Source organism: Pagrus pagrus (genome assembly GCF_965226575.1).
Source record: "Pagrus pagrus genome assembly, chromosome: 7".
Taxonomy (NCBI): Eukaryota; Metazoa; Chordata; class Actinopteri; order Spariformes; family Sparidae; genus Pagrus; species Pagrus pagrus.
The window spans coordinates 22,843,698-22,869,484 of NC_140191.1; the positions used below are offsets into that span (position 1 = coordinate 22,843,698).

A 25,787-nucleotide genomic window follows, 5' to 3' on the forward strand; every position below is an offset into this window, starting at 1 on the left:
TCTGCACTCACAGACTGTGTGGAGCAGCAGTGAGACGGAAAAAACTGAGGGTATAGTGGTGGATCTCTGTCGCCATCTACAGAAACGTGTACACCTGAGTTTTAAGGACTTGAACGCACCATGGAGGTACTTATTCAAGCTGGTGGAAATATCGTTGATGATAGGCGTTACCAAGATGTAAACATTTAAAAATATCTAATTCAAATGTAATATATGTTGGTACTGGAAGTGAAAGCATGGGAACATACTTGTTACCGCCCCTCTCCGGCGCGCTGAATGACCAGAATCAAACACACCGAGTGTGCGAGTCATGTGGCTGGTCATGAGGAAGTAAACAGGGAAGAGAGGAGCCAAAGAGGCAAGCGTTTCTTCTGGTCTTTAAAACTGTGGCTATTTAAACAAAAGCATTAAGAAGTCAAAAGGCTAGTATACGACGATATGTTTGCATCTTTTCATGTGTTGTCGTCTGCAGCGTCGAGGCTGATAAAAGTAGCTGGCAGGCTATATGCTAACGTTAGCTTGGTGGTAATAGAAAAGCTAACAGTTAGCTAATACATGACAGTATAATGACAGTCCTCATATTAAAATATTCAGAAACCAGACAACAAGACTATTAAAAGCTGAGCAAGTGCTTTCACTTGTGTTTTTGTTTCATGAAACCTGGAGGTGTTAACATGTTACTAACGGTCAAATTGTTGTGTATTAAGTATTAAAAGTGCTTGACATGCTGTATTTCCGTTGAGATACATCTCACAGGTCCATCCTCATGCAAAGTACTCTTTTAATATTATAAAGTTGCTAGTAAAGATAATAATAATGTAATTAGTGGTTAATTACATCATTACAGTCACTGTCTGAACTCTGGAGCAGTCTGGGTGATGGCAGGCGTTCAATGTCTTGCTCAGAGACACTTCAGCAGGATGGATTAAACTTAAAAAAAAAAAAAATACAAAAACACAACATGAAAAAGTATTGAATTCAGCTGACTGTTACCCTTCTTTCTTTTTTCAGCTGGAGTATTCAAGCAGTCAGTCTGCTGCACAACCACACAGTGAAGGTGTGGCTGTTTTCATCCTCCTCCGACTCTTCTTCCTCCAGCCGCCATGGTGGACTTCCTGGCGGAGAACAACCTGTGTGGCCAGGCCATCCTCAGGATAGTCTCTAGAGGAAACGCCATCATTGCTGAGCTCCTGCGCCTCTCTGACTTCATCCCTTCAGTGTTCAGGCTCAAGGACAAGAGTGACCAGCAGAAATACGGAGACATCATCTGTGACTTCAGCTACTTTAAGGTGAGGATTTCATCAGGGCACAGTGGCGGAGGAAGTATTCAGATCCTTTACTGCAGTAAAAGTTTGAATACCACATTGTTAGAATACGCCATGACAAGTAAAAGTATAATCAGGAAAATGTACTTAAAGTACTCAATGCAGAAAAATGTCCCATGTATCATATCATTAGATTAATATTACTCATGCATTAATGTAAATACAGGATTTAACTGTTGTAGTCGGAGGTGGAGCTATGGAGCTATAGAGAACTACTGTTTATGTTCATTATAGATCTGTTGTTGAATAATAGTATAGCATTTCCATCTGAACTGTATTGGTGTTGAAGTATAAAGTGGCATGAGAAGTACAAGTACCTCAAATTTGTCTTGAAGGGACTCTGTATAACTTCTGTGTTGCGGTGGAAGCCGGTCGTGGACTATGTTAGTGCGGGAATAATGCGCCGATTATTTGCATCGGTGTCAGTGTGAAAGTTTCAGATGTGGAGAGGGGGGACAGTTTCGCTGCGGCTCTGATCTGCCTCCTTAGGTAGGCAGATCAGAGGCTAGTCGGCGTGTGTCGGTCTGATGGTGTTCACATTCTGACAGCTAAACAGATCCTTCACTCATCAAATAAAAGGGAAATGACCCACACTTCTACCCACAAAGCAACGTTACAGGACCAAACAACAGTAATTTGGTAACTGATTAGGGAACGAGGCACTTGAGAACGTGCAGAAAGTCACATCCTTTGGACTGTTGCGGAAAATCCGACTCGAGTCCTTCATAAAGAAATCAACACTACAGCAACTAACCCAATTACATGTAAATTATGAAACAAGCACGTGATGCATGCCCATTGTGATGCGGTCAATATTCAGTGCTTTAGGTTGAGGACATAAATAAACTGTGTATGATATATGAAAATAATAACCGTCCTGTTGGAACAGCTCTTCTACCTCGTCCCATTTGTTTGTAGCTTTGTGTTTATTTTCACGTAGACATATGTGAGTATTGATTGGACTTGTTTCAAGGTGTTGCTTCTTCACCAGGGTCCGGAGTATTATGATGGGAAGCTGGAAGCCAAACCCGAGCTTCAGGATCTGGATGAAGAGTTCAGGGAGAACAACATTGAGATTCTGTCGAGGTTCTATCTGGCTTTTGAGAGCGTCCACAAATATATTGTGGACCTTAACAGGTAAGACATGACTGGGCCTTTGAGGGTTTACTTCTGTTTACTTTCAGTTTATTCATTTTAGAGAAATAGTTCTTGAGAATACGAAAACATGTTTTGAGCTGTCTTTTGAAATGGATAATAAAAACCCACTCACTGACCTTGATTCATGCTCCCTTCATCTTATTCTTCTTTCTAAGGCACAACATGATGTTATTGTGTTATTTTCTCTTTACTTTAGATATTTGGATGACCTACATGAGGGGGTTTATATTCAGCAGACCCTGGAGACGGTGCTTCTAAATGAGGATGGGAAACAGCTTTTAGTGAGTAGCACAAATGCAAATCAGGCTTAATATTGTAACATTACAAGAACACCGTTGCTTTCCATGCTTAGCCCTTAAAATCTCATATTATAACTGCATTAGTTGATTGTGTGTGTTTTTCCTCCACCCAGTGTGAGGCTCTCTACCTTTATGGAGTCATGTTGCTGGTTATTGACCAGAAAATTGAAGGGGAGGTCAGAGAGAGGATGCTGGTTTCCTACTATAGATACAGGTGCGCTTGTGACTCACACACCCACGCATGCGACATTCTCACACTGACTTCCACGCTCTTAGTGCTCAATTCACTTGTTAGCTCGCTAATACATCATGAGTCACTGTAGTTGACTCATTATGCATTTACATAAAGGTCCAGTGTGTAGGATTTAGGTGGAGACATAGAATATAATATTCATATTTTTTCATTAGTGTATAATCATCTGAAACTAAGGTGTTTTCATTACCTAAGAATGAGCCTTTTATATCTACTGACGGTGCAGGGCCTCTTCCTCTGTCTGCCATGTTTCTACAGTAGCCCATCATGATTTCACATTTTATGCCTTTGAGTGGCCATCAAAGAGGGGAGTAAGATGAGGGGTGTTCAGTTAGTTGCAGTCTACTACCACACTGCTGAATGCCACTAAATCCTACACACTGGCCCTTTTAAAATATTGCACAGAGTGACAGAGATGCAAATGACACACAACTTTTGTCCTCACTTGCCTCAAATTTTAAACGTCTCCCATTAATTTATTGTTTCACTTGTTGTTCAGTGCTGCCCGCTCATCAGGCGATTCCAACCTGGATGACATCTGCAAGCTCCTGCGCAGCACCGGCTACTCCAGCCAGCCTGGAGCCAAACGGCCATCCAACTACCCCGAGAGCTACTTCCACAGAGTTCCCATCAGTAATACTTTTATTAGCATGGTCATAGGGAGGCTGCGCTCGGACGACATATACAACCAAGTGAGAAACATGTGGTCGAACATCATTCTGAACTTTAAATAGACTGAAATGAAAATTGTTGTCACTTCTGATAAGTTAAGTTTTCTTTTGTTACAGATATTATTAGTTAAATGCACCTAAAATTACATTTCTCCTCCTGTCCATCAGGTGTCTGCATACCCTCTACCAGAGCATCGAAGCACAGCGCTGGCTAACCAGGCAGCCATGCTGTATGTGTGCCTCTACTTCAGCCCCTCCATACTGCACACCCAGCAGGCAAAGATGAGGGAGATAGTGGACAAATACTTCCCTGACAACTGGGTGAGACATTTGTTTTATAGGATTGTTCACTGGATGTCCTGTAGGAATAATATGCACCGATAGTGTCATGTTGGTAGATTAGAAATGAATATAAAAGAGTTTCTTTATCTTGCTTGGTGACAGTTTTTCATTGTGAAAGCTGAAGTGTTTGTGTTGTCTGTGTGCAGGTTATCAGTATCTACATGGGGATCACAGTGAACCTGGTGGAGGCCTGGGAACCATACAAAGCTGCCAAAACTGCTCTCAACTACACCTTAGACTCTGCTAACATCAAAGAGCAGGTATTAAAGGACATTTGGAGAGGCTTCAATGTCACACACGCCTCAGCTTTGTCAATTTGCAGTCCTTCAATGTGGCCCGCTATCGTATGCAGGTAGTGATAACTGTGTCGACAGAATTTGTAAGTCATGCAATGAGACTTTGTGGAATTTAAATTGAAAGTCGGGGTATTAATCAAATCTGTGACTTTGAAAGACATTTTTAAACTTGTCTTGAAAAAGTTTGATGGTGAATATACATGAGCTCAAATTGAATTATGGGCTCTAACAGATGCACTGAGTCATAGTCATGAAGTATTCTGCACCCACAGCAGGAGGAGACATTCTTCTTAATTGCTGCATTTGGCAGTGACTTGATTAATAATTTATCATTTAAGATGAAAGATATTTTTGACCATATTCCTCCCAACCAACACCATCACTGTGCGTTTAGGCCACTCGATATGCAGCTAGCATGGAAAGCCTGAGGCCTCAGGTGCAGCAGCTGCTGAAGGAGGGTTTCCTCAGGGAGGAGATCATCCTGGACAACATTCCCAAACTACTTAACTGTCTGAGGGACTGCAATGTAGCTATCCGCTGGCTGATGCTGCACTCTGCAGAGTCAGGTGAGGATACTGGACAGATTTTTCTTTTTAGACCACAATGTGGGTTTGAGAAGAACAGATAACGTCGTTCTTGTGATGTTTTATTTGCTTTAAGAAATGGGGCTGAAACCCGTGTTTATTGTCATTATTAAACATTTGTGAAAAATGGCCAAAAATTCAAATTCTGATTTCAGCTTCTCAAATGTGAATATTTTCTGGTTTCTATAGTCATCTATGACAGTAAATATCTTTGTTAAAGTGAAGATATAACTTAGGAAAAATGTAATCAGCATTTTTCACCATTTTCTGACATTTTTGGACCAAACAGCTAATTGAGTTATCGAGAGAATGAGTGACAGATTAATCAAAAATGAAAATATGAGCATGAGCTGAAAAGTTCACACAGTACGTCACTCCAAACTGTGGAAATATGATGATAGTGATAAAGGTTTTCAATGCACAGTTTACTCAATTAGTCATTTCTTACAGCCTATGACCCAAACAACAAGAGACTGCGTCAGATGAAAGAACAAGTGCTCAACGATTCCAAGTACAACCCCAAGATCCTGTTCCAGATCCTGCTAGACACGGCCCAGTTCGAGTTCACACTCAAAGAGGTGAGACGCTCTCTTCAATACTCGATAATGTGAATGATGACTGGGAAAACCTGGTAAAACAAGGATCACACTGCGCTTCTCTCTTCTGTAGACAGACTGAAATTAATACCAGCATGATGCCAAAGCGATCCAGCCAATTGCGTTTCTCGTTAGGTGTGTCCCCTCTGTGGTCTATTAGCACACAGTGAGACAGCATATGTCAAGCCAGTCTATCACTAGGAGAGGACACAAATTTAATGTTCTCATTACCCATCTCATCTGGCTAATCCTTCCTCATCGACTCAGCGTCTGTGCTGTCCCTCTTCCAGATGTTCAAGCAGATGTTGTCAGAGAAGCAGATCAAGTGGGAGAGCTATAAGAAGGAGGGATCAGAGAGAATGACTGAGCTGGCCGAAGTCTTCTCTGGCGTCAAACCTCTTACCAGGGTGGAGAAAAATGGTGAGTTACACTGTTAGGGTGGATAAGGTGAAGGATTACACGCACAGCGAAGAAGTGGCTCTGACTGAAAGGAACCTCAGACATGCAGCGTTAAATGCTTTTGAGTTTAAGCTTGAAGCTGTTCAGACAAAAATGTTGAGGCAGGGAAACATCGTGGAAAAAACGCATCAAGGACGAACATGCAGGGAGAGGCATTAAATTTACATGATCATTCTTAACTCTGTTATTGCAACTTGAGCGTTAGCAGACAGACTCGTTTTTCTTTTCTAACCACCACTTGTGAAAAATACTCCGATAACATTCTCCCTCCACTTGTACTAAACACCTCATCCACTCCTCACAGAGAACTTACAGGCCTGGTTCAGAGAAATCTCAAAGCAGATTGAGTCTTTGAACTATGAGGACTCCACCGCCGCTGGGAGGAAGACAGTTCAGCTCATACAGGCTCTTGTTGAGGTGAGCAAGATAATCGTAGCTCACGCTGGCTTTACAATTTCACATTAAACTCAATGTGCTGATCATAACGATGTGATTTTGTTGGAGTCTTTTGACCTTTTGAATTTGAGTTTGATAACCTAATTTGTATCCTTTTATACTACTCTACATTTCCAGATTGCCCCAGCAGAACAATGTATGCAAATGGTAGCAAAATAAACAGACAAGATTAACGGCTATGAGATTCATATCAATAGAGAAACATCAGAATACACAATAGCGATGTCCTGTTGGCTCAGTGGATTGTAATGCTTTCCATTTCTCTTTTGTAAAACAAGAAATGGAACAAATATGATTTTCACAAAAACTGGGTTATGTTTATTTATGTAAACATTGATAACTGTTTACACAATTAGACAGTCCATGGGTACAGTCGTCCGTGCCAGCACCAAATTATCCCCATGAGCCAGAAATTAAATGAGTACCACTGGAGAACTGTTTTTTAAAACAAGAAAATAGGACTGCCAGGCAAGTGCCTCCAGTCCTTGGATACAGATATGTGTTTGCAGTAGAGATGGTCTGATACCATTTCTTCCTACAGATACCTGAACTTTGTGATACCGTGCCATAAAATACCATATCTATATTATAGTATAATATAGAATATACATTTATATTTTACTACAAACCCTGTATGGCTGTTATGCTCCTGTTTCTAATAAATGAAATATATGGTTCTGGAGCAGTGCATAGGCTTGTGTACTCGCCGATAATGATTCTAGCATTTTAAGATAGTATCAGTGGCATTTCATTTCATTCGATACTGGTATTGGAACAACCCTAGTTTTCAGTGTTGTTTACTGTTTCCTGTACTGTTTGTTTGTTTGTTTGTTTGTTTGTCTGTCTATAAAAACATCTTCCCCTTTGTCTCCAGGTCCAGGAGTTCCATCAGTTGGAGTCTAACCTGCAGGTCTGTCAGTTTCTGGCTGACACCAGGAAGTTCCTGCACCAAATGATCCGCACCATCAATATCAAAGAGGAAGTCCTCATTACAATGCAGATAGTTGGAGACCTGTCCTATGCATGGCAGATAATCGACAGGTGCTTACTCACTGATAAATATCAAAGCCAACTTAGTTACCATCTCCTTAAATGTTGATGAAGGTTCTCAGTCATCCAGGTCATGGTCATGATTCATCTCCTTAAATTTTCATTCAAACCATCAAGAGGTCCACAGTGCTGTAGTTGTTTTGACTTTTCAATTTTACTCCTTTTTTTTAGGTTTTGTCTGCAGAGCAGATTTCATTTCATTTCTGTTTTATCCACCTTATGTTTTATTCTGCAGCTTCACATCAATTATGCAGGAGAGCATCAGAGTCAACCCATCCATGGTTACCAAACTGAGAGCTACGTTTCTGAAGGTGAGGATTGTTTGTGCCCAACAAAAGATTAATAACTTTTAAACATTAATAATTGATTTGGAGAATTGCTGCCTGTGATAATAATTCATATGTGTGTGTGTGTGTGTGTGTGTTTGTGACCAGCTGGCATCTGCATTGGACCTTCCGTTGCTGCGTATCAACCAGGCCAACAGTGCTGATCTGCTGAGTGTCTCACAGTTTTATTCTGGAGAGTTGGTGGCTTACGTCAGAAAGGTACATTACATTAAAGTTGTGTTTTCACCTGTGATCTAAAGGGTTTTCGCAGAGAGGATACACTCTATTAAACTTCCTCTGGCACTCATAAATGAACATGGTTTTTCAAATGGTTTCACAACTTTAACAAATGAGCTCTGCATGCTGTAAATTGTTGTTCAGCAACAGCTGCGGTCATGATTAATGTTTCTACAACCATCTGTTTGGCAAATTTACCCCAAAACAGCTCCTTACTGGTTGTGTACCTTAAGATGCTAATACCTTCTGGTTTCATCAGCCACATGCCGTGTTACTTTATGCCAGAGGATTTGCTTCTCCTAGCTGTACACAAGATTCTTCATCTTCAGCATAGTGCACCATCTGCTTCTGAAGACTAATCTGGACTTTTCTGTCTTAAAAAACCCTCAAACATACGTTTGATTCAAGTCAGAGCTCAATTTTGTGTATTTTATCTTCTTTTTTCCAGGTGCTGCAGATCATCCCAGAGAGCATGTTCACCTCTTTGGCCAAGATCATCAAGCTGCAGATCCACGACATCATGGAGGTGCCCACACGGCTAGATAAGGACAAGCTGAAGGACTACTCCCAGCTCGGGGCTCGCTATGAAGTAAAACAACTGTAGTGTTTTCAACACTTTACAATGTGCATGTAGCTCTTGGGGTGTTGTTCAGGATGAAAGAAAAATATTATGAGAAATCAAAAGCAGACAGTTTTTCTGTTTTGATGTCGTCTCATCTACCGAATGCGAGAGTGTAGCAATCATACAAGCTGGCATTTCTGAAAATTCTTCAATCTCACTCGCAGCTTTTGATGTGAAATACAAATTGGAAAAGAAGTCTCGATATGAAAACAGATTGTGCCGGCAGAGACTTACTTGAACTGCATTAATTAGAATTTGTCAGGCTGATATTGAAATGGCATATTTTGAAATGAAGTCAGATGCTCTGAACTTGACATTTTTTTGATAAAGTTTAACTTTCGACTTGAAGTTCTACTTTTAAGTTAAAAACAAAACAGCTTGGCAAATTGTATTTATGCTGTTCAATACAATATCTGCTGGCACTTTGACATTGGACTGATTTAATTTGAGGTTCCCTTGATTCTATCTGTTGTTTCTATGCCTAAACATCCTTCTTCTTCATGTGATTACAGGTGGCTAAACTCACACATGACATCTCCATTTTCACTGAGGGGATCCTGATGATGAAGACCACTCTAGTTGGGATCATTAAGGTAGATTATATAATATGAGTTATTCAGGGTTAAAAAGTTTCCTACCTGTACTTTAAACATTTAAACATCTTTGCCTTTTTCCCAACATGTAAGCAAGGATTTGGCGTTGACGTCAGCCACAGTGCAGTTCAAGAATAAGTTACTTCAGTGGATTTTACTTTGCTAACACACTGTGATGCTTTAGGTGGATCCTAAGCAGCTTTTGGAGGATGGCATCAGGAAGGAGCTGGTGAAGAGGGTAGCTTACGCTCTGCACAAGGGATTGATCTTCAACCCCAAGGCTAAGGTCGATTCTGCTATCTGTCAATCACTGCATATTTATATGTTTATAAGAATATTTGTATGTTTTCTAAGAACAAAAACAATTAACAATTTACACATAACATCTTTTTACTGGCTCACTGTAATGTCCATGTCCTATTGCCCTGTAAGAGTCTGTGACAGCAGTGAGCAGATGAGTCTAAACAAGAATCTTCCACTCTCTTAGCCGAGTGAGCTGATGCCCAAGCTGAAGGAGATGGCGGCCACCATGGACGGGTTCTACAGGTCATTTGAGTACATCCAGGACTACGTCAGCATTTATGGCCTTAAAATCTGGCAGGAGGAAGTGTCCCGCATCATCAACTACAATGTGGAACAGGAGTGTAACAGCTTCCTGAGGGCCAAGGTCAGGCTCAACTCATTGGCATGCTTTTTACTGTTTCTGATCACATCCCTGTGTAGTGCACCAACACCAGTTCATCCATCTGTAATCAATACTAATCAATGCTCTGGTTGTTTGTCTATCTGTCAGTGATGGGAGTTGATTGCTTGGTTCTTTATTTGCTTCCGATCAGATCCAGGACTGGCAGAGTGTACACCAGTCCACCCACATCCCCATCCCCAAGTTCCCCTCTGTGGATGAGTCTGCCACCTTCATCGGTCGTCTCTGCAGAGAGATCCTCAGAATCACTGACCCCAAGTATGTCTCCTCATATACAGTGAAATTAAATAAGAGGAGTTATTGAAATCCTACGAAGTGTTTCTTTTTCTCACATAGAGATACAGGCTTTGGTCATATCTGTAGATCAGAAGTTTCCATGACAAACATTGGTTATTTCTACAGGATAACTTGCTACATAGACCAGATGAACACCTGGTATGACCTGAAGAGCCACCAGGAGGTAACCAACAACAGGCTGTTCTCTGAGATCCAGAACACCCTGGGGACATTTGGCCTCAACGGATTGGACCGCCTGCTCTGCTTCATGATAGTAAAGGAGCTTCAGGTAATTGCCGTACAAAAAGAAAGGTCTGAGGCTGTGTGATAAAAGCTGCAACCTGGCTCTTATTCAAGCAAACGGGGGTGACAAATGCCTCCTTGAGGTTTACCAGGGCTGTTATTGTTTCTCTAGTGCTGACCTGGATATATTTGTATTATAAGCAACCTGTTTTCTCTCGTCAGAACTTCCTGACAATGCTGCAGAAGACTATTCTGAGGGACAAAGCTGTGGTGGATGTTTTTAAAGCCATGCTGGGTGCTGTCAACCCAGTCCAGGGCATTGTGGGTAGGTACTTATTTAGGAAATCCTACAACCTGCCAGGATCTTTTTTATTCCCTGAGAAGAAACTATTCATTTTTTTTGTTTTGTTGTTTTTCTGTAACAGCTAATGCCAGCAAAGTGTATGCAAGTGCTGTGGCCAAAACCCAGAAGATCTGGGGTGCATACCTTGAGGCCATCATGAAGGTAGTGCTCCATTATGTTTGCTAATGTTGTGAATAGAAAATGGTTATTGATCATTTATTCTCATGGCTCATTCTTTAAAGTTGAATTCAGTTAAATTCAGTTTGTGTCACCTTTAATGACCCACTTTCCTCTCTCCTGTATGTTGATGCCACTCTTTTTTGTCGGCCATCTGTCAATGCCAATTAAGACATGAGGATATCAAAATAATGTTGTTGTATTGTAGGTGGGTCAGATGCAGATTTTGAGACAGCAGATTGCGAATGAGCTGAACTACTCCTGCAAGTTTGACTCCAAACACCTGGCTGCTGCCCTGGAAAACCTCAACAAGTCAGTCCTGTCAAAGAGCTTACAGTACCTCTTCTCTCATAGCTCTGTAATTGACTTACAAATTAATTATTATCATTGGAGTTGAGGGGAAAGTCTTGCTCTGTTTCAGTATCATGAGATACTAATAGGTGCTCTGTGTTGCTCCAAAATGATACTTATATTTATGGCATGTAGACTCATGCTACTTCTATTTAATGAAACATATAAATGCTTGTTATTTTCTACTATTACAACTTATTTTGGCAAGTCCAAGTAGTATGTAAATTACTTAATGTCAAAGCTTGTGCTATTTGATTTGAAAATAATCAAACAGCACAGAAAATATGTGATGCACAAGTACTCATTCTCACAGTACTCACTCATTTTTTCTTCAAGCTCCTTTCTTCATCTTCTGTATGTTGTCTGTTATTGTGACCTTGCCAGGTCTCTGCTGGCTGACATTGAAGCTCACTACCAGGATCCGTCCCTGCCCTACCCTAAAGAGGATAACACTCTCCTGTATGACATCACTGCCCACCTGGAGGCTGCCGGCATTCACAACCCACTCAACAAGGTCTAATAATAATTGGTTTTCAGACACAATCTGTCTACTTTCTGTTTTGCGGCTAGAGACTGAACATTTTTCTTTCGTTTATTTTTGTCACAGATCTACATCACCACAAAGCGCCTACCTTACTTCCCGATCATCAACTTCCTGTTTATTATCGCTCAGCTGCCTAAACTTCAGTACAGCAAAAACCAAGGCAAGTTTTTTTCAGCTCGCTGTGGCACAGCTATTTTCATACTGTTTTTGATGAATTAAGTTGTAAAATTGTGAGTGCAACAGTGCTATGATGGCTAATGTTTTAGAGAATATTAATTTTCTAGTTCTGTGTATCGATCACGTCATCAGAAGTGTTTTTTACACAGTTTCCGGTCCATGTTTGTTATAGATGTGAGGGTAGGTGTCACTTTCAGCTGGATGCCTACATCTTACATGGTATAAGACCCATTATTGGCTGCTCCATGTCTTACTTCATGTAGTACATGTAGACTACATACTGTACTTAGCACACATAGAGCATTATTCTGGGAAATGAAGGAAGTCATTACTTGTACCAGGAATCCTACATTCTGCGTATAATAGTGATACATTATCTGGTGTATTGTCCCGTCAATATGCCAGACTTACTGGTATGTAAGGCTCCATCCACATGCAAATGATGTGTTGCGTGTTTCCAGGAATGACGTGCAGGAAAGCCACAGACCCAGTCGACTGGCCTCCGCTAGTCCTCGGCCTGCTCACCCTGCTCAAGCAGTTTCACTCCAGATACACACATCAGTTCATGGCTCTCATTGGTCAGTTCATCCGCTCTATCATGGAGCAGTGCACAAGGTAACAAAAGAGACTTGAAAACTTCAAATTGAAATTAATTTAAACGTCATTTGGTGTAGTTTTGAATTAAAGATATTGTTTCTCTTTTAGTTTGCTTAATCAGAGTGCTTTCTAGAAATGTGTCCTGTAATGGCTCTGTGACCTCATGTTTGTGTTTCCATTTGACCCCATCACAGTCAAAAGATCCCTGACATGCCCTCAGATGTGGTGGGAGCGCTGATGTTCCTGGAAGACTATGTGAAGTACACAAAACTGTCACGCAAGGTAGGACACCTCTGACCTTAGCATGCTGCTGGTAAAGTTGTAAAAATGTGGTGAATTACAACATTTACTTGGTGGTAGAGAAGCCTGAGCCTGATGTTTAGCAGCTGTATTGTTATGCAGTAAGATGTAATATGTGTAGAAATGGTTAATGTCCCTTATTTAACAATATTTTAAGCACTATGTCTTGAACTTTAACTATGTACTGTTGGGTAGTAATGTGTATTTCTCTTTTTTTTTTCTTTGTATTCTCAAGGTGGCAGAAGCCCATGTGCCGAGTTTCATTTTTGACGAGTTCAGAACAATACTATGAAGATCTGGGTGATGCATTTCATCAGAAAACGATGCTTCTGTTGGCATAGGCTTTTTTCACTGCAGACATTTCAGACTTGTCATATTAGGAGAGGCGCAGGTGTTGGTAACTGATAACAAGAAGGATTGCTTTGTTCTATCCCAGCAGCTCAGTGAGCCATGTCAGTGTGACAGTGACCCAGGATGCACATAACCAGAACTCTGAAAGTGAAGCAGCTAACTGGAGTTCAGCCTCCATTTATTTTATTATTAGAAACAGTGCTTCAATGTCTTCCATGAAAAAAGCCTATTGAATTGTTAACTTGCGCATTTCATTGACCATTAATGTCTTAATGCACTAATAATAGATTGTACAAAAATAGAAAATTTAAATTGCATATTACTTACCTTGCCAACTTTGTATACTGTCATTTTGTGCCATTTCCAAATGAAGTTCATTAATAAAAAACGATTGTTAATACAATGTTGTTTTGTTTCACATCACTTGATACAATTATCTCGTTTGGTCAAGGCTTTTACTTTGAAAAAACAAACCCGGAAGTCAGAGCTTAGCCATAGATACTGTTTGTGTTGTAGTCACTTTTTCGCGCGTTTTGCGTCTGCTGTGTCTATTTTCATGTGTTTTACCTTTGGCTGTTGTCAACACAGCGTTTAGAAACAACTGACAGATTAAACCATTGCTACTTCGCATTTTTACAGTAGCTCGACAGTTGGCTAGATAAGCTAACAAGCGGGTAACGTTAGCAAGCTAGGCTAACGTATCATCAGCTAGCTTCACTTTAGGTGATGCGTGTTGTGTTTATGGTCTCGGAGGATAACAGATACACATCGTAATGTCTCTCAGCGCGGTTCACGGGACACTATCGAGCCTGAAGTCATGTCAGGTGGACATCGGGACGGGAATGGATATAGTGACAGATGTGGCTATGGACCTGGCGGAAGCTCAGGGTAAATATAACAAGCACTCCCAGTAACTTGCCTGTCGCGCTCATTTGCTTTGCTGCTGTATTGTGCATCACTATTTAATTGTTGGGTCAAATTTAACGCCACAACAAACGGAGATGATCCCAGAACTCCTGCTGCTGGTGGTGCTGATGATTTAATACATGGGAAGCTATATCTACTCATGTGCAGTACAATGCTGAGGCACACAAGTTAATAACACATTAACGTTACTTGGGTAACTCCATTTCATGCGACTTGAAAGGGAATAATTCTGCTTTTTACTTCAGTACATATGAAGCTACTAGTTACTTAAAATGTCTTAACATACCAACTCCATGACAGTTGTATACAATGAATGCATTAGCATAGATCAAACCAGCCAGAATTATAAAAAGTAGTTGAAATAAGCTCCACTTCGACCAACTACAACACTAATTAATACATTTGACCAACTGTTACTGTGTACATGTTAATACATGAATGACAAGGGTCAATATTATACCTGCAGGGATCAATCTGCATAATGAGTACTTGTACTTTTGATTCGGGCTAGTAATGCAAGACGGTTACCTCAAATGGAATATTTTATAAAACATATATTCATATACACTGTAAATAGTGTGGCATTGCCACTTTTACTCAATTAAATGATCTCAATACTTTTTAATTCACTGTGTGTGCTGTCATGTTACAGATAACAATATGAATCCTGGCATCAAAGAGATGGAGGCCATGATTCTGGAGTGTGCCAAGCTGGACAGGGAGATTAACTACTTTGTTGACGTGGTGCAACAAGTCACATCAGAGGTGAGGGCAACCGGCACCATCTAATCACATTAAGTGCTGACATCCTTTCCCCTTATACTACACAAACAGGTCAGACTCAAAAGGGCTCACGGTGGCTCCTGCTGTGTACACCCAGTTTTTCTGGAGTGTTAAGTCCTAATGTGAAGGTGTAAGTTTGAAATATCAGGGAAACAACTGAAAATGACTCTAATTGTAAAGGCAGTGGAATAAGCCTCACCTCCATTCAATTTCTGTAGGTTAATTCACAGCAGCCGGAGGCCATGTTCAGCCTGTCTGCCAGAGTGAAGGAGCAGTTCACAGAGAGAATAGCCCGGCTCTCTGATGCAGAGCTTCAGAATCACCAGAAAGTCGTCGCCTTCAAGGAAAGCATCAAGAACCCTCTCAGCCAAGGTAAGGCGAGCAGAGAAAAGACAGGAAAAACAGTCTGTATTGATGTACTGCTGGACTCCGTTCAATGTATTCACAACTTATAATAGCTGTGCGTGCAGGGGAGCCTCTCGGCCAGGGAGAGGGAGTAATCTCGGGATGTGTCCTTATTCAAGATAATTAGCTTAATTTCAAACAAGCGCACCAGAGTCGACATTGTTTACTGTTGGATAATTGTGTTTGTCGGCCACCCTGTAGCTGTTATTTGCTGCTTTTTAATTGTTGTCCTTATTACACCCCTAAATTAGAAAGGTGGCCGCACACAGACGACACCATATTTTTCAGTTCTCTGAAGACATTTTGAGTGAAACTGCTGCTGCACCAATTTAATTGTCCCAGTCTGGCTCGGTCCCAAACCGCACGGTGTGAGGAAACATATTTTAAGGTGTGAAGCTGAAGTGATTATATGAGATCACCATATATTGTAAATTTTGCGATATGAAGCCTTTTAATACCCTAAGCACAGATGGCCTTGGACTATTTGATTGTTGTAGCTGTGCTAGGACATCCGTGGTAGATATTGTAAACTTTGTACGTGGGCTTAAAAAGGGGAGATTTCAGTTTATTTGTGGGTGGGTGAGAGTTTTGTGTATGCATGTTGGTAACTGACTGTGCATCTGCTCTTGAGGCTTGAGGCTATGTGTGCTACTATAAATGCGTGTGTGTGTGTGTGTGTGTGTGTGTGTGTGTGTGTGTGTGTGTGTGTGTCTTATGCTAAAGTGAGAGTTTGTGAAGTGGCTTCATGGCTTATTTTTTTCGCATTTAATGACATGCAGGATTAGCTCTGAACATATAAACACCTAAGTGAGACATGTTTCTGCCAAGTCCATGTCCTTGGTTGCTTGATATTCTCCTGCCATCTTGTCATCGCCCCAGTTCATCATGTATTGCTGTGATTGGAGATTTGAAAGCACCCTGTATGTATGTTGTGTTTTTAGCCAACCAAGAGACAGCGGAGAACATGGAGGAGCTCGATGAGGACATCGCTGTTACTCAGACCCAAGACAACTTCACCTGCCCACTCACACAGGTAGACTGCTCCAGCTTGCTGACAGCTTATTTAACTTCACAGCAATTCATGTGATCACATTGAATGCTTTTTTTAAATTCAAAACATTCCCATCTTATTACGTCTCGACCTATTTTCTGACAACTACATATGAGCAAAATGAAGAATAGTACTTTGATTTGATGTTCTAGCAGCTATGTTGTCTTTTTGATCTCTGTATTTCATTCTGTAACACACTGCTGTGAATCTGTATTCAAGGTGGCAATGGTGAACCCAGTGAAGAATAAGAAGTGTAACCACAACTATGATGAAGGAGCCATACTGAACCTGATCAAAACAAAACACAGCCAGAAAAAGAAATGCCGGTAAGACACTCTCCCTCAGAGGGCTGTTAGAAAGTCGAGTCAGGTTTTACAACGGTAAACAAGTTGGCTGGCTGGCCTGGGACCAGCAGTCTGCCTTAATTCACATTTTCTTTATTGCACTGCTTTGATGTTGGAGTAAAATTAAATGTGGCTGGTCCTGGAGGAACACTGATAAAATCCCAGCACAGGTCCATGTTGTTGTCAGAGGACCTTGCCTTTTGTCTTGAGTCCTGTCTGTGGTCGCTGTGCACACCTTGCACGTAACAATTATAACAGCAACACTCAATGAGGGCTTTCCTCACTCTGATTAGGTGTGCTTTTTGAACTCACGCTTGCTCATATTTGTGTTAATTTCTATTGTATATTTGTATGTTTTGTTGCTCTTTAAACATGTTAATTTCCCCTCTCTCTCTCTGTCTCTGTCTCTGTCTGTCCTCTAGCTGTCCTGTGGTGGGTTGTGGAAACACAGATGTGAAAGAGGCAGATCTGATTCCTGACCAGGTGCTGAGGAGGAAAATCCAGAGCCAAAAGAGACAGGGCAACCGGACGTAGTACTTTTATGCACTGAACTGTTGATCCTAAAACCTGTGCCTTGGTAATTATCTGTATATTAAGAGAGAAATTTTTGTTTGAGACTGTTGTTTTTATCAGTACTCAAGTTGTTTTCTGAATGTTTTTTCCAGAGTTTTGTACCTCATGGAAACTCTGATTTCCAGTTAAATGAGAATTGAAGAAGTGATTTTTATGTACTCCAGTCTTGTTTAATATAAATAAAATGTGCATACTTTCTCACAAATAATTACCACCAGACTTGTAATTTGGAGTGTTGCAGTAAGTTGACAGAACCACAAGAGAGCAGTGTCTGCAGGAGGTCACAGGATAATAGTCTGCAAAGCCAGAAATGGAAGAAATTAACTTTTCATCAGTGGATTTATACATTGTTGCTTGGATTTTTGAAAAAGTAAAGTGCCTACTATTGGCAACTTACATACAGGAAGTGCTCATTTTAGTTTTTCTACGTGTTAGTGAGCATGTGTACTTAAATAGATATTGGAAATGTTGAAATCTTTAGTGAATTATAATCCTCCTTTTTAAAAAATAAGACATAATTGAAGTAGGATACTTGAGATGCCAAAGAACTTTCTCAGATTTTAGTACTGTCAATGAACCATTAACACCCCATTCATGAACATCAGCGGGAATGCACTTATGTGATTAAATCTCTCCCTTCCTGCCTGCTCTCACTCCCTGTGAAGGGTCTTTGTTCCAAAGAGAAACAAACAAAGGCAGCATTGAGATGAAGCTAGGTGAAGCTAATCTTTTAATAACCTTGCATCAGGCATTTTTAAAAAATCTCTAATTGCTCTTTCCCTCCAAACAGTGCGTCACACAGCACTAAGAGCATTTCACCTATGAAGATATTAAGTGGCAACAAACGATCTCGGCAATGTTGACTCATTCATTCTCCACTCTGCCTCAGTTTGAATAACCATTCAGCAAATCTAATCCTGTTTACTGCACAACATGTTAAGTCACAGGTAATTTCACAACAACAGTTCAATTTGTGGAAAGTGCACACACAAGAATTGCATTCACGATATCACAGGCAGGCATTTAAGCTGTTTTCTTTGGATGGGTGCAGAGCCGTAAACATCCTCAGAAATTCAATCACGGTATCGTGGAGGAAAAAATCTAATCAATTCCCCAAATATGTTCGCTTTCTTTTGGTTATGTTTGATCTGGAATTCACATTCATCTGTTGAAAAGCTCCAAGAAGGAGGTGTAATGGCTGCCTGAGACACCGTAAGCCTCAATATCTGGCTTGCGCAAGGAGGATTTTACCTTTGGCTCAAAGTGAACACAGTCTCACTTCCTGGCGCAGGAGGATCGGCTGGGGCGGTGCCAGAGCTGGATGGAGAGGGAGGAGAACAGATGAGACTGGCACTCTGCAATTCTAAATTGATCCAGGTGTCATGCCTCTCACCCGCTGCTTTTGTGGGCTAAACTCAGTTTGACACTCCCATCAAAAAAAGACTCTGGTTCCTTGTGCTGTTGACACACTTCTGTAGAGTTGTCAAGAAGATTGTATTCACCGTGAGGCCGCCCGCACGACCTCAATAAACTACTTCCTGTAGTGTCAGAGGTGGACGACGGATTCAGATCATCTACTTAAGTAAAAGTAGCAGTACCACATACTGCGAGGTGACTTAAAAGGCTAACTCAAGTTGTTAAGCAAATGTAGGGTACCTCAAAATTGTGCTTGAGTACAGTACTTGACTAAATGTACTTAGTTACTTTCCACAGCTGTTTAGAGGTACATTGTAAAAGACAGGAAGTGATGCCAGAACAGCACAGTGAGCAGTGCAGGAACAAGAAATTGTTCAACACTGCCGTACTTGATGTAACTTTACTACGTGCATGATCATCCTGCGTTAGGATTCCTGTGTTCCCCGCCAAAAATTGTAACATGACACAGGCGTCTTCCACTCATATTTTTACATGCCACAATACAAAAAGGACGTGCAAATTAATTGTGTAGATCTTTATAGCTCAAGAGGTTTGGAGGTAAAATCCAGTGCACAGTTAACATACAGAAAGAGCCAATCTTTCTTTGACTGAAGTCAGCTTTGATTTGATTGTATTAAGTAACGTCTGGTTGTTTAACCTCCAGTTCAGTGGGACACTGCCTGCGGTTTTGCAGAACATTTGATTTAATGGAATAAACTAATTGTGGTGGGAGGGTTTGTGTTTGTGAGGATGAAGAAAACTAGTAAATAGCATTTGGTCTTACAAGGTCGTATTTTTCAAGTCTTTATGATCCTAATCCTCAGATTACATCATGAGTTCCTGTACATACAGAACAGGGATAATGTAAGATTTTACTTAATAAGCTGATTTTACTTTTAAACCTCATTTCGTCATGACACCCAACTTTCTGAGCATATGGAAATAATGAAATAATTGACAGGTACACTGAGCAACACACATTTGGTTATGGTCACATACCCTAATGTAAATGTAAACCAAAGTCAGGACTCTACACATATTTTTATTTTAAACTAATTATACCTGTTCAGGGATGTATTTCTCTTCACCCGCAGGTACTCGCCTGTTTCTTTTCTGTATACAGGACGTGTCTGCTGCTCTCTGTTCATGAAAGTTTTGATGTTTTTGTAATGTCTCTTTGACTTTGACTTTAATGGGCTCACTCCTCTTTTGTAGAATTGCATGAAGCTGCTTTTGTTCATGGATGAATAAAGCAGAAATACTTTATGCTCTATGCTGCATGTTTTTGACCTTTTGGGATCATTCTCCCCCTTTGAAAAGTCATTATCAGTGTGTCTGTGTGGTACTAAGAGCTTGGTTTATTGTGACCTTATGTTTAAATGTAGTATATTTTTAATTTTTAAAATAAATATATGTTTCTGTATAACATTCCACATATCCATATTATGGGCTACAATGAAAACAATATATCATTTATTTGAAGCCCATAGTATACCAAACATCTGGGCAGGACATGAGCCTCCTTACCGCTAGGGGGTGCAGACAAAGGAGAAAAGAAACATCAGCTGCTTACATTAATATTTAATGTACCTTTTCAAATATTTAAAAAATAGATTGGTGTAGTTTGTAGTCCTAAAACCCGGAAATTGGTTAGCATTTTTACACACCCGGCTCCCTCGTCTCAAAGTCGATGAGGTTTTTAATTGGTTTTCAGGGTTGAGACATTTACACACCACTAAAAGTCCCACAATGTAATGATAAGGTGTCTTAAAAACCACGGGTGCTAACAAGTGGCTAAATGAGATGAGAGAAGTTGTCACAGGACAAACACAAAGGCTCATGTATTCACTAGTTCGCCTTTACAGGCAGACCTCAGTTGCAAACTCTTTGAACTTTAACATTACAACTTGTAGATTGATCAGTTTACAGAAAAGTGTATAGTAATGACGTAGTAAGACTTGTCTTTGCCACAGAGATTATTTTCTGAAATAATTCAAAATCTGATTAAAAAATCCCGTAAGATTTTTGTTCAGGGAACCAGGGTGATGCTAACCTCCAGGTTAGCCTACAAAAAACACATCATCGCTACACCACTCTAGAATAATCTAAATGAATCTCAAATCAAAAAATGTATTTCAAAATGTATTTACACATTTTTTTTTAAACATAACATCATAAGCTATACTTGTACTGTAAATACAAAACAAACTAGTTGGATACGATTGATAAAATATGAACATATGAGCTATAAAATAGAACTAACTAAATGAGTGGACATAATAATAATCATGTAACATTTTAGTCAATTTATTTGTTTACCAAATACCAAAATGTCTGTTCAGGGCCCCCCCCCCAAAAAAAAATCAGTCTGCCCAGTGCTCTCAAAACATTGAATCCGGCCCTGCTAAACTGTATTGATAAAAAACAATGAATTGCAGTATTTTACTTTAACAAGCCCCTTAAAATAATCTCACGCTGAAACATCCCGCCCATGTTTGTTTTTTTCTACTTATTTGAAGTGAAGTGGAGACGGGATGTGTGAGGGAGACAAAAGAGGCGCACTGTCTCTTTAAAAGACAACACCTCCCCGCTCACTGGATCCTGGCTGAGTTTCGCTGCAACAGCCACTGTGGCTCACACTACAGACTGTCTGTGGAGCAGAGCCACCCGACACACAGCTCACCTACAGGAAGGAGCAGCAACGTGCCCAACACTCCTGTTTGTTTTTACTGATGTGACAACAGGAGTGTGTGTGTGAATGTATGTGTGTGTGTGTTTTTGTGTGTGTGTGTGAGGGAGAGAGAGAGAGCTGCTGTCAGGAGCTGAACCGCAGGTGAGTCCGTCTGCTCTCCTCGGAGTTTTATTGTGGATTAACCTGAAGAAAATGGGCTATTCTGGAGAACAGCTGGGTGAGACTAACAGGACAAAACAAGTGTAGGTGACACGTTAGAGGACTGAGGTGGTCTAAAAAGTGGAGATAACAGGTTTTTATTAAGAGCAAACTGAGCCAACAGGTGCAACCTGACACACCTGTTGGGAATGTAAACTACGCGTAATAGTTTGACTTGCAGATCGCCTCCTGACTTCGTTGTTTAAGCCGCTGTCTCTGCTTATCTCCGCACAGGTCGGCGCAGGTGGTGTTCATTTGGCGGACATACAGCTGGACATGGATTATTGGTGCCCGTCTTCACCGCTTTGGATCTAGTTAAGACACCGCACAGCCCTGCGCCTCCTCCCGGTGAAGCGAGTGCGCCAAGAACAGGTGGATCCTGTTTGTGTGCTCAGCCTGATCCTCCAGCCACCTTTCACCTTTATGGGGAACCAGGTGGAGAAACTAACGCATTTAAATTACGCAGAGGTGCCAACGTCGGATCCAAATGGGTTCGACCCGGACGACGACGGACCCCGGATCGGCGTGTCTTACATTTTCTCCAACGACGACGGCGACGACGACCAGGACGAGAATTCGGGCCACTTCTCATCTGTCAACCACCCGGTGAATCATGAGGAGAAGCCCTTCGACCCGCAGGACGAGCTGGAGTGCGCGATCCACTACCGAGAGGAGTGCGTGTACGAGAGGAGCACCGGAGCCGCCACTCAGTCCGCGGAGAGTCTCCTGAACAAGTGCCGACCCGGAGACCTGCTGGAGTTTGTGGCCACAGGACAGTACCCGCACTGGGCTGTGTACGTCGGGGACTTCCAGGTGGTGCACCTGCACAGGGCTGAGATAAAGAACAACTTTCTCACCGACGTGAGCCAGGGCAAAAAAGGCAGGATAGTGAACAGCCTCTACAGGTACCGTGCGCTCCCGCCGGAGGTGATTGTGCGCAACGCCCTGGACCATGTCGGGTCGAGAGACAGAGAGCTGTACTGGAGGAACTCGGAGTGTTTTGCCGCTTGGTGCCGCTTTGGCAGGCGGGAGTTTAAAATCGGAGGGGAGATCCGGATAGGAAAGCAGCCGTACAGGTTAAAATTACTCTTCTCGGAGAAGAAGAGTCACGTCCTGGAGTTTCAGAGCCTGGAGGATGTGATCATGGAAAAGAGGAGGAACGATCAGATTGGCAAAGATGCTGTGATGCAAGAGCTGGCCAACCACCTGAACGCAACACACGAAATCAAAGAGGATCATTTTGTCAACTGATTGTGGATTCTCTGGTCGTCTGGCACAGAAAAGGAGATGTTCAATGGAAAATGGCCACTTTGTCTTGCTGAAGAACAAAGCACGCGTGTTGATGAGGCAGAGTTTATCCCTCCTGTAAGAGCTTAGCTGTGAGCTCTGCAAACAAAAGTGTATCTTCAGAGGGAGTTAAAATTCACCCTATAAAAATCCTTTTTTTTCCTCCTCCAAAATGAGAGGGAGAGCCCTGACATCTGGGGCGACACTCCTGTCTCTCAAGTGAATTAGCAAAGCAGCTCACAAGGGTTCAAACAAAATTACCACCAGTTGATTTGCCTCAGAATGAAGTGAAAATTGCACACTGGATGATTTCCTCCCTCTTTCTAAGAAAAATGAGTTGTCACACAACCGACCTGAGATGAAGTGACTTGTTTTGACGGATACATTTGCATCGGAGCTGCACCTGCAGTCTAATCATTTGGGGATGAAGTCAGAATTTAATTGCCCATAATTATCTTTTCTAATCCAATGAATCTTTTGCACAGAGGAGCAAAACCTCTCCAATGTACTTGTACCTGACGAGAGTGCTGAAAGCGCCCGCTCCTTGTACAACTCAGGTGCTGGGGATCAATACAGAGTGGAAGAGAGACAACTTGTTGCTGTTATTGTGTGCCAACCTTGACGACCCCCCCCCCCTTTCTGTTGCTCTATATCCAATCACCACAAAGCTTTGCCCACTCTCTGACTACCTTGTTCACGGCTATGGCAGTGCACTTGTATTGATTCATCCGTTTAAACAGTTTATTTTTTTGGAAATAAAAAAAAGATGTTTGTATGAAGGATTAAGGAAATAAATATATATTTGAACAGTAAAGGGTTATTTTTTTTCCTTATTAGTGAAGAATCTTGACTGACCTTTAAATGATTTATAGTTGTGTTGGTACAGTGCTAATCAATAACTTCAAAATCTCAGGAAAAGTATGAGAGGTTGTTCTCTGTTCTCACCAAACCTCTGCATTCTTAACACCAGGAACAGCAGCATTGTTTTGCTGCGCATACTGTTTGAAAGCAGCTACAATCCCAGTTCACAGCCCGGAGGAGCCACGGCTCTACCTGTTCCACTACGAGATCCCAGCTTTTTGTTTGTTGTCTGATGAAAAGTGTTGGCTGCCCTACCGTTAAAGCTGCTAATGCTGCCAGTTTTGATCTCAATATTCGCCTCAGAGCAGCCGCAGCTCTCCTGAAACTACTTAAACATCAGCTGTGTTAAGTGGTGCTCCAACCGTGCTGGACATTTTTGCTTTGTTTACACCTCTGCCGACTGAAGATAAGTCACTCTTGAAAGATTTTGCCGCGGGCTAAGAATGTTCTTCTCTCACATTTGGAATTACAACATACATTAAATTTTAGCCAAAGGTGCCGTTTTGTTTGTGCGCACCCACAAACAGGCTCAATTTGAGTCTCATTCCCATGTAGCTTCTATAAAGACACTGTGAGACGTGATAACAACGTGTATGGGATAAAAGTAGAGCTGATGTGATTTGATGAGACTGAAATTGTGGTGGAGGAACGGGCCGCAAAAGTCAACTATAAATAAGATCAGAACAGGAAATGGATCCAAAAGCTGAGAAACCTGTGACACTTTTAAATGCCAGTGTCTAAACAATAAAAGCCTGTGAGTCACTTTACAGTACGTTCACATACTGAGGCTGCAGCGGAAATTACAACCGACTCTGAGGTTGTTTTGAACTGCTAGACATCTTGTGTTTTTTTTCCGTCTGCGTTTCAGAGGAAGCTGATGACTCCCCCATAGCCAGTCAGAAGATGAGTTACCTCGCCTGTTTGTTTTCCTCTGGTAATATTTGCATGAAGATAATGCTGTAGTCATTTTGCTGCAGGTAAGGTCCCACTGGACCCAAAGCAGGATCATCATCAGCACCGGCACCAAATAGGAAAGCTGCCGGACATATTAGCATTTCTTCAATCCTCTGTGGCCGACCACAATGATGAAATATAAATTGTGTGTTTGTGTGTGTGTGTGTGTGTGTGTGTGTGTGTGTGTGTGTGTGTGTGTGTGTGTGTGTGTGGTGTGTGTGTGTGTGTTTGTGTGATGCATATTTATGATGATCAGTCATATTTTTGTGGCGCCAACAGGATTCAGAGCTGGGAGAAACACACAATGTTAAAGCAGCTGTCAGTAGAGTTGTGTAATTGTGATATTAGCTCACATTTGTCATCATGTGTGACAAAGCTGAAACAGAATTATACTTGCATCACGATGTCACAGTCAGTTTGCTTTCCTCTGTACAAGTGTGTGGGTTTCCTGTGATCTGTGTACATACAGTGTACCATGCACTGTGGAGACAAACAGCCATCAGCAGAATTAGTCTGAATTTGAATATTGTTTTATTATGCAGCTTGTTGTTTTAAAGCTTTAATGTCTTTACCTTTTAATTTATTCACCAAAATACATCCAGCAAACATGTTAAACGTATTGTCTTCCCTAATTAAAGATTATGAGATTATTTCAAGGTGTAATATGTTAGAATTTTAGTTGAAAACATTCAAAAATTGCCTAAAATTATCAACAGAATGTGAAGGAGTAACAGTTTTGATCTCAGGACATTCATGTGTTGCGTTGCAGGGATGTTTGTTGAAGTTAGCATGCTAACCAGCTAACCCTGGCCATTCCTGATCCAGAGTTGCTGTGCTAGTGGTGTAACACTCCCCTGGTCCTCTGAGCTCCCAGTCCTCCTCCACTACTCTGGTGATGCTCTGCCCCCTATTAATTTTGCGTTTGAATTCAACAGGTGGCCAATTCTTACATATTGCACCTTTTAAG

At 41.3% G+C, this 25,787-nt stretch overlaps 3 protein-coding genes across 3 annotated transcripts; all 3 read left to right on the forward strand.

Moving 5' to 3' along the window:
* The first annotated feature begins 257 nt into the window (after positions 1–257).
* On the forward strand, positions 258–13,732 carry washc5 (WASH complex subunit 5). The gene is made up of 29 exons (XM_084357936.1): positions 258–358; positions 1,012–1,289; positions 2,317–2,462; positions 2,680–2,764; positions 2,896–2,996; positions 3,535–3,727; positions 3,875–4,027; positions 4,195–4,308; positions 4,739–4,910; positions 5,379–5,506; positions 5,815–5,944; positions 6,288–6,400; positions 7,314–7,480; positions 7,725–7,800; positions 7,924–8,034; positions 8,501–8,641; positions 9,187–9,267; positions 9,452–9,553; positions 9,755–9,934; positions 10,104–10,228; positions 10,373–10,535; positions 10,712–10,814; positions 10,915–10,994; positions 11,218–11,321; positions 11,745–11,874; positions 11,968–12,064; positions 12,543–12,696; positions 12,873–12,960; positions 13,214–13,732. Exons 2-29 carry the CDS (start codon positions 1,104–1,106, stop codon positions 13,268–13,270), a joined length of 3,480 nt encoding a protein of 1,159 aa, XP_084214062.1. The 5' UTR covers positions 258–358; positions 1,012–1,103; the 3' UTR covers positions 13,271–13,732.
* A 77-nt stretch (positions 13,733–13,809) lies between these two features.
* nsmce2 (NSE2 (MMS21) homolog, SMC5-SMC6 complex SUMO ligase) lies at positions 13,810–17,629 on the forward strand. Its single transcript, XM_084357163.1, has 6 exons — positions 13,810–14,217; positions 14,909–15,021; positions 15,258–15,411; positions 16,386–16,477; positions 16,715–16,821; positions 17,262–17,629. Exons 1-6 carry the CDS (start codon positions 14,103–14,105, stop codon positions 17,371–17,373), a joined length of 693 nt encoding a protein of 230 aa, XP_084213289.1. The 5' UTR covers positions 13,810–14,102; the 3' UTR covers positions 17,374–17,629.
* Positions 17,630–21,427: 3,798 nt separating this feature from the next.
* Positions 21,428–23,819, forward strand: lratd2b (LRAT domain containing 2b). Its single transcript, XM_084356958.1, has 2 exons — positions 21,428–21,661; positions 21,953–23,819. The coding sequence occupies exon 2, from the start codon at positions 22,142–22,144 to the stop codon at positions 22,967–22,969; it is 828 nt and encodes a 275-aa protein (XP_084213084.1). The 5' UTR covers positions 21,428–21,661; positions 21,953–22,141; the 3' UTR covers positions 22,970–23,819.
* The last annotated feature ends 1,968 nt before the right edge of the window (positions 23,820–25,787 follow it).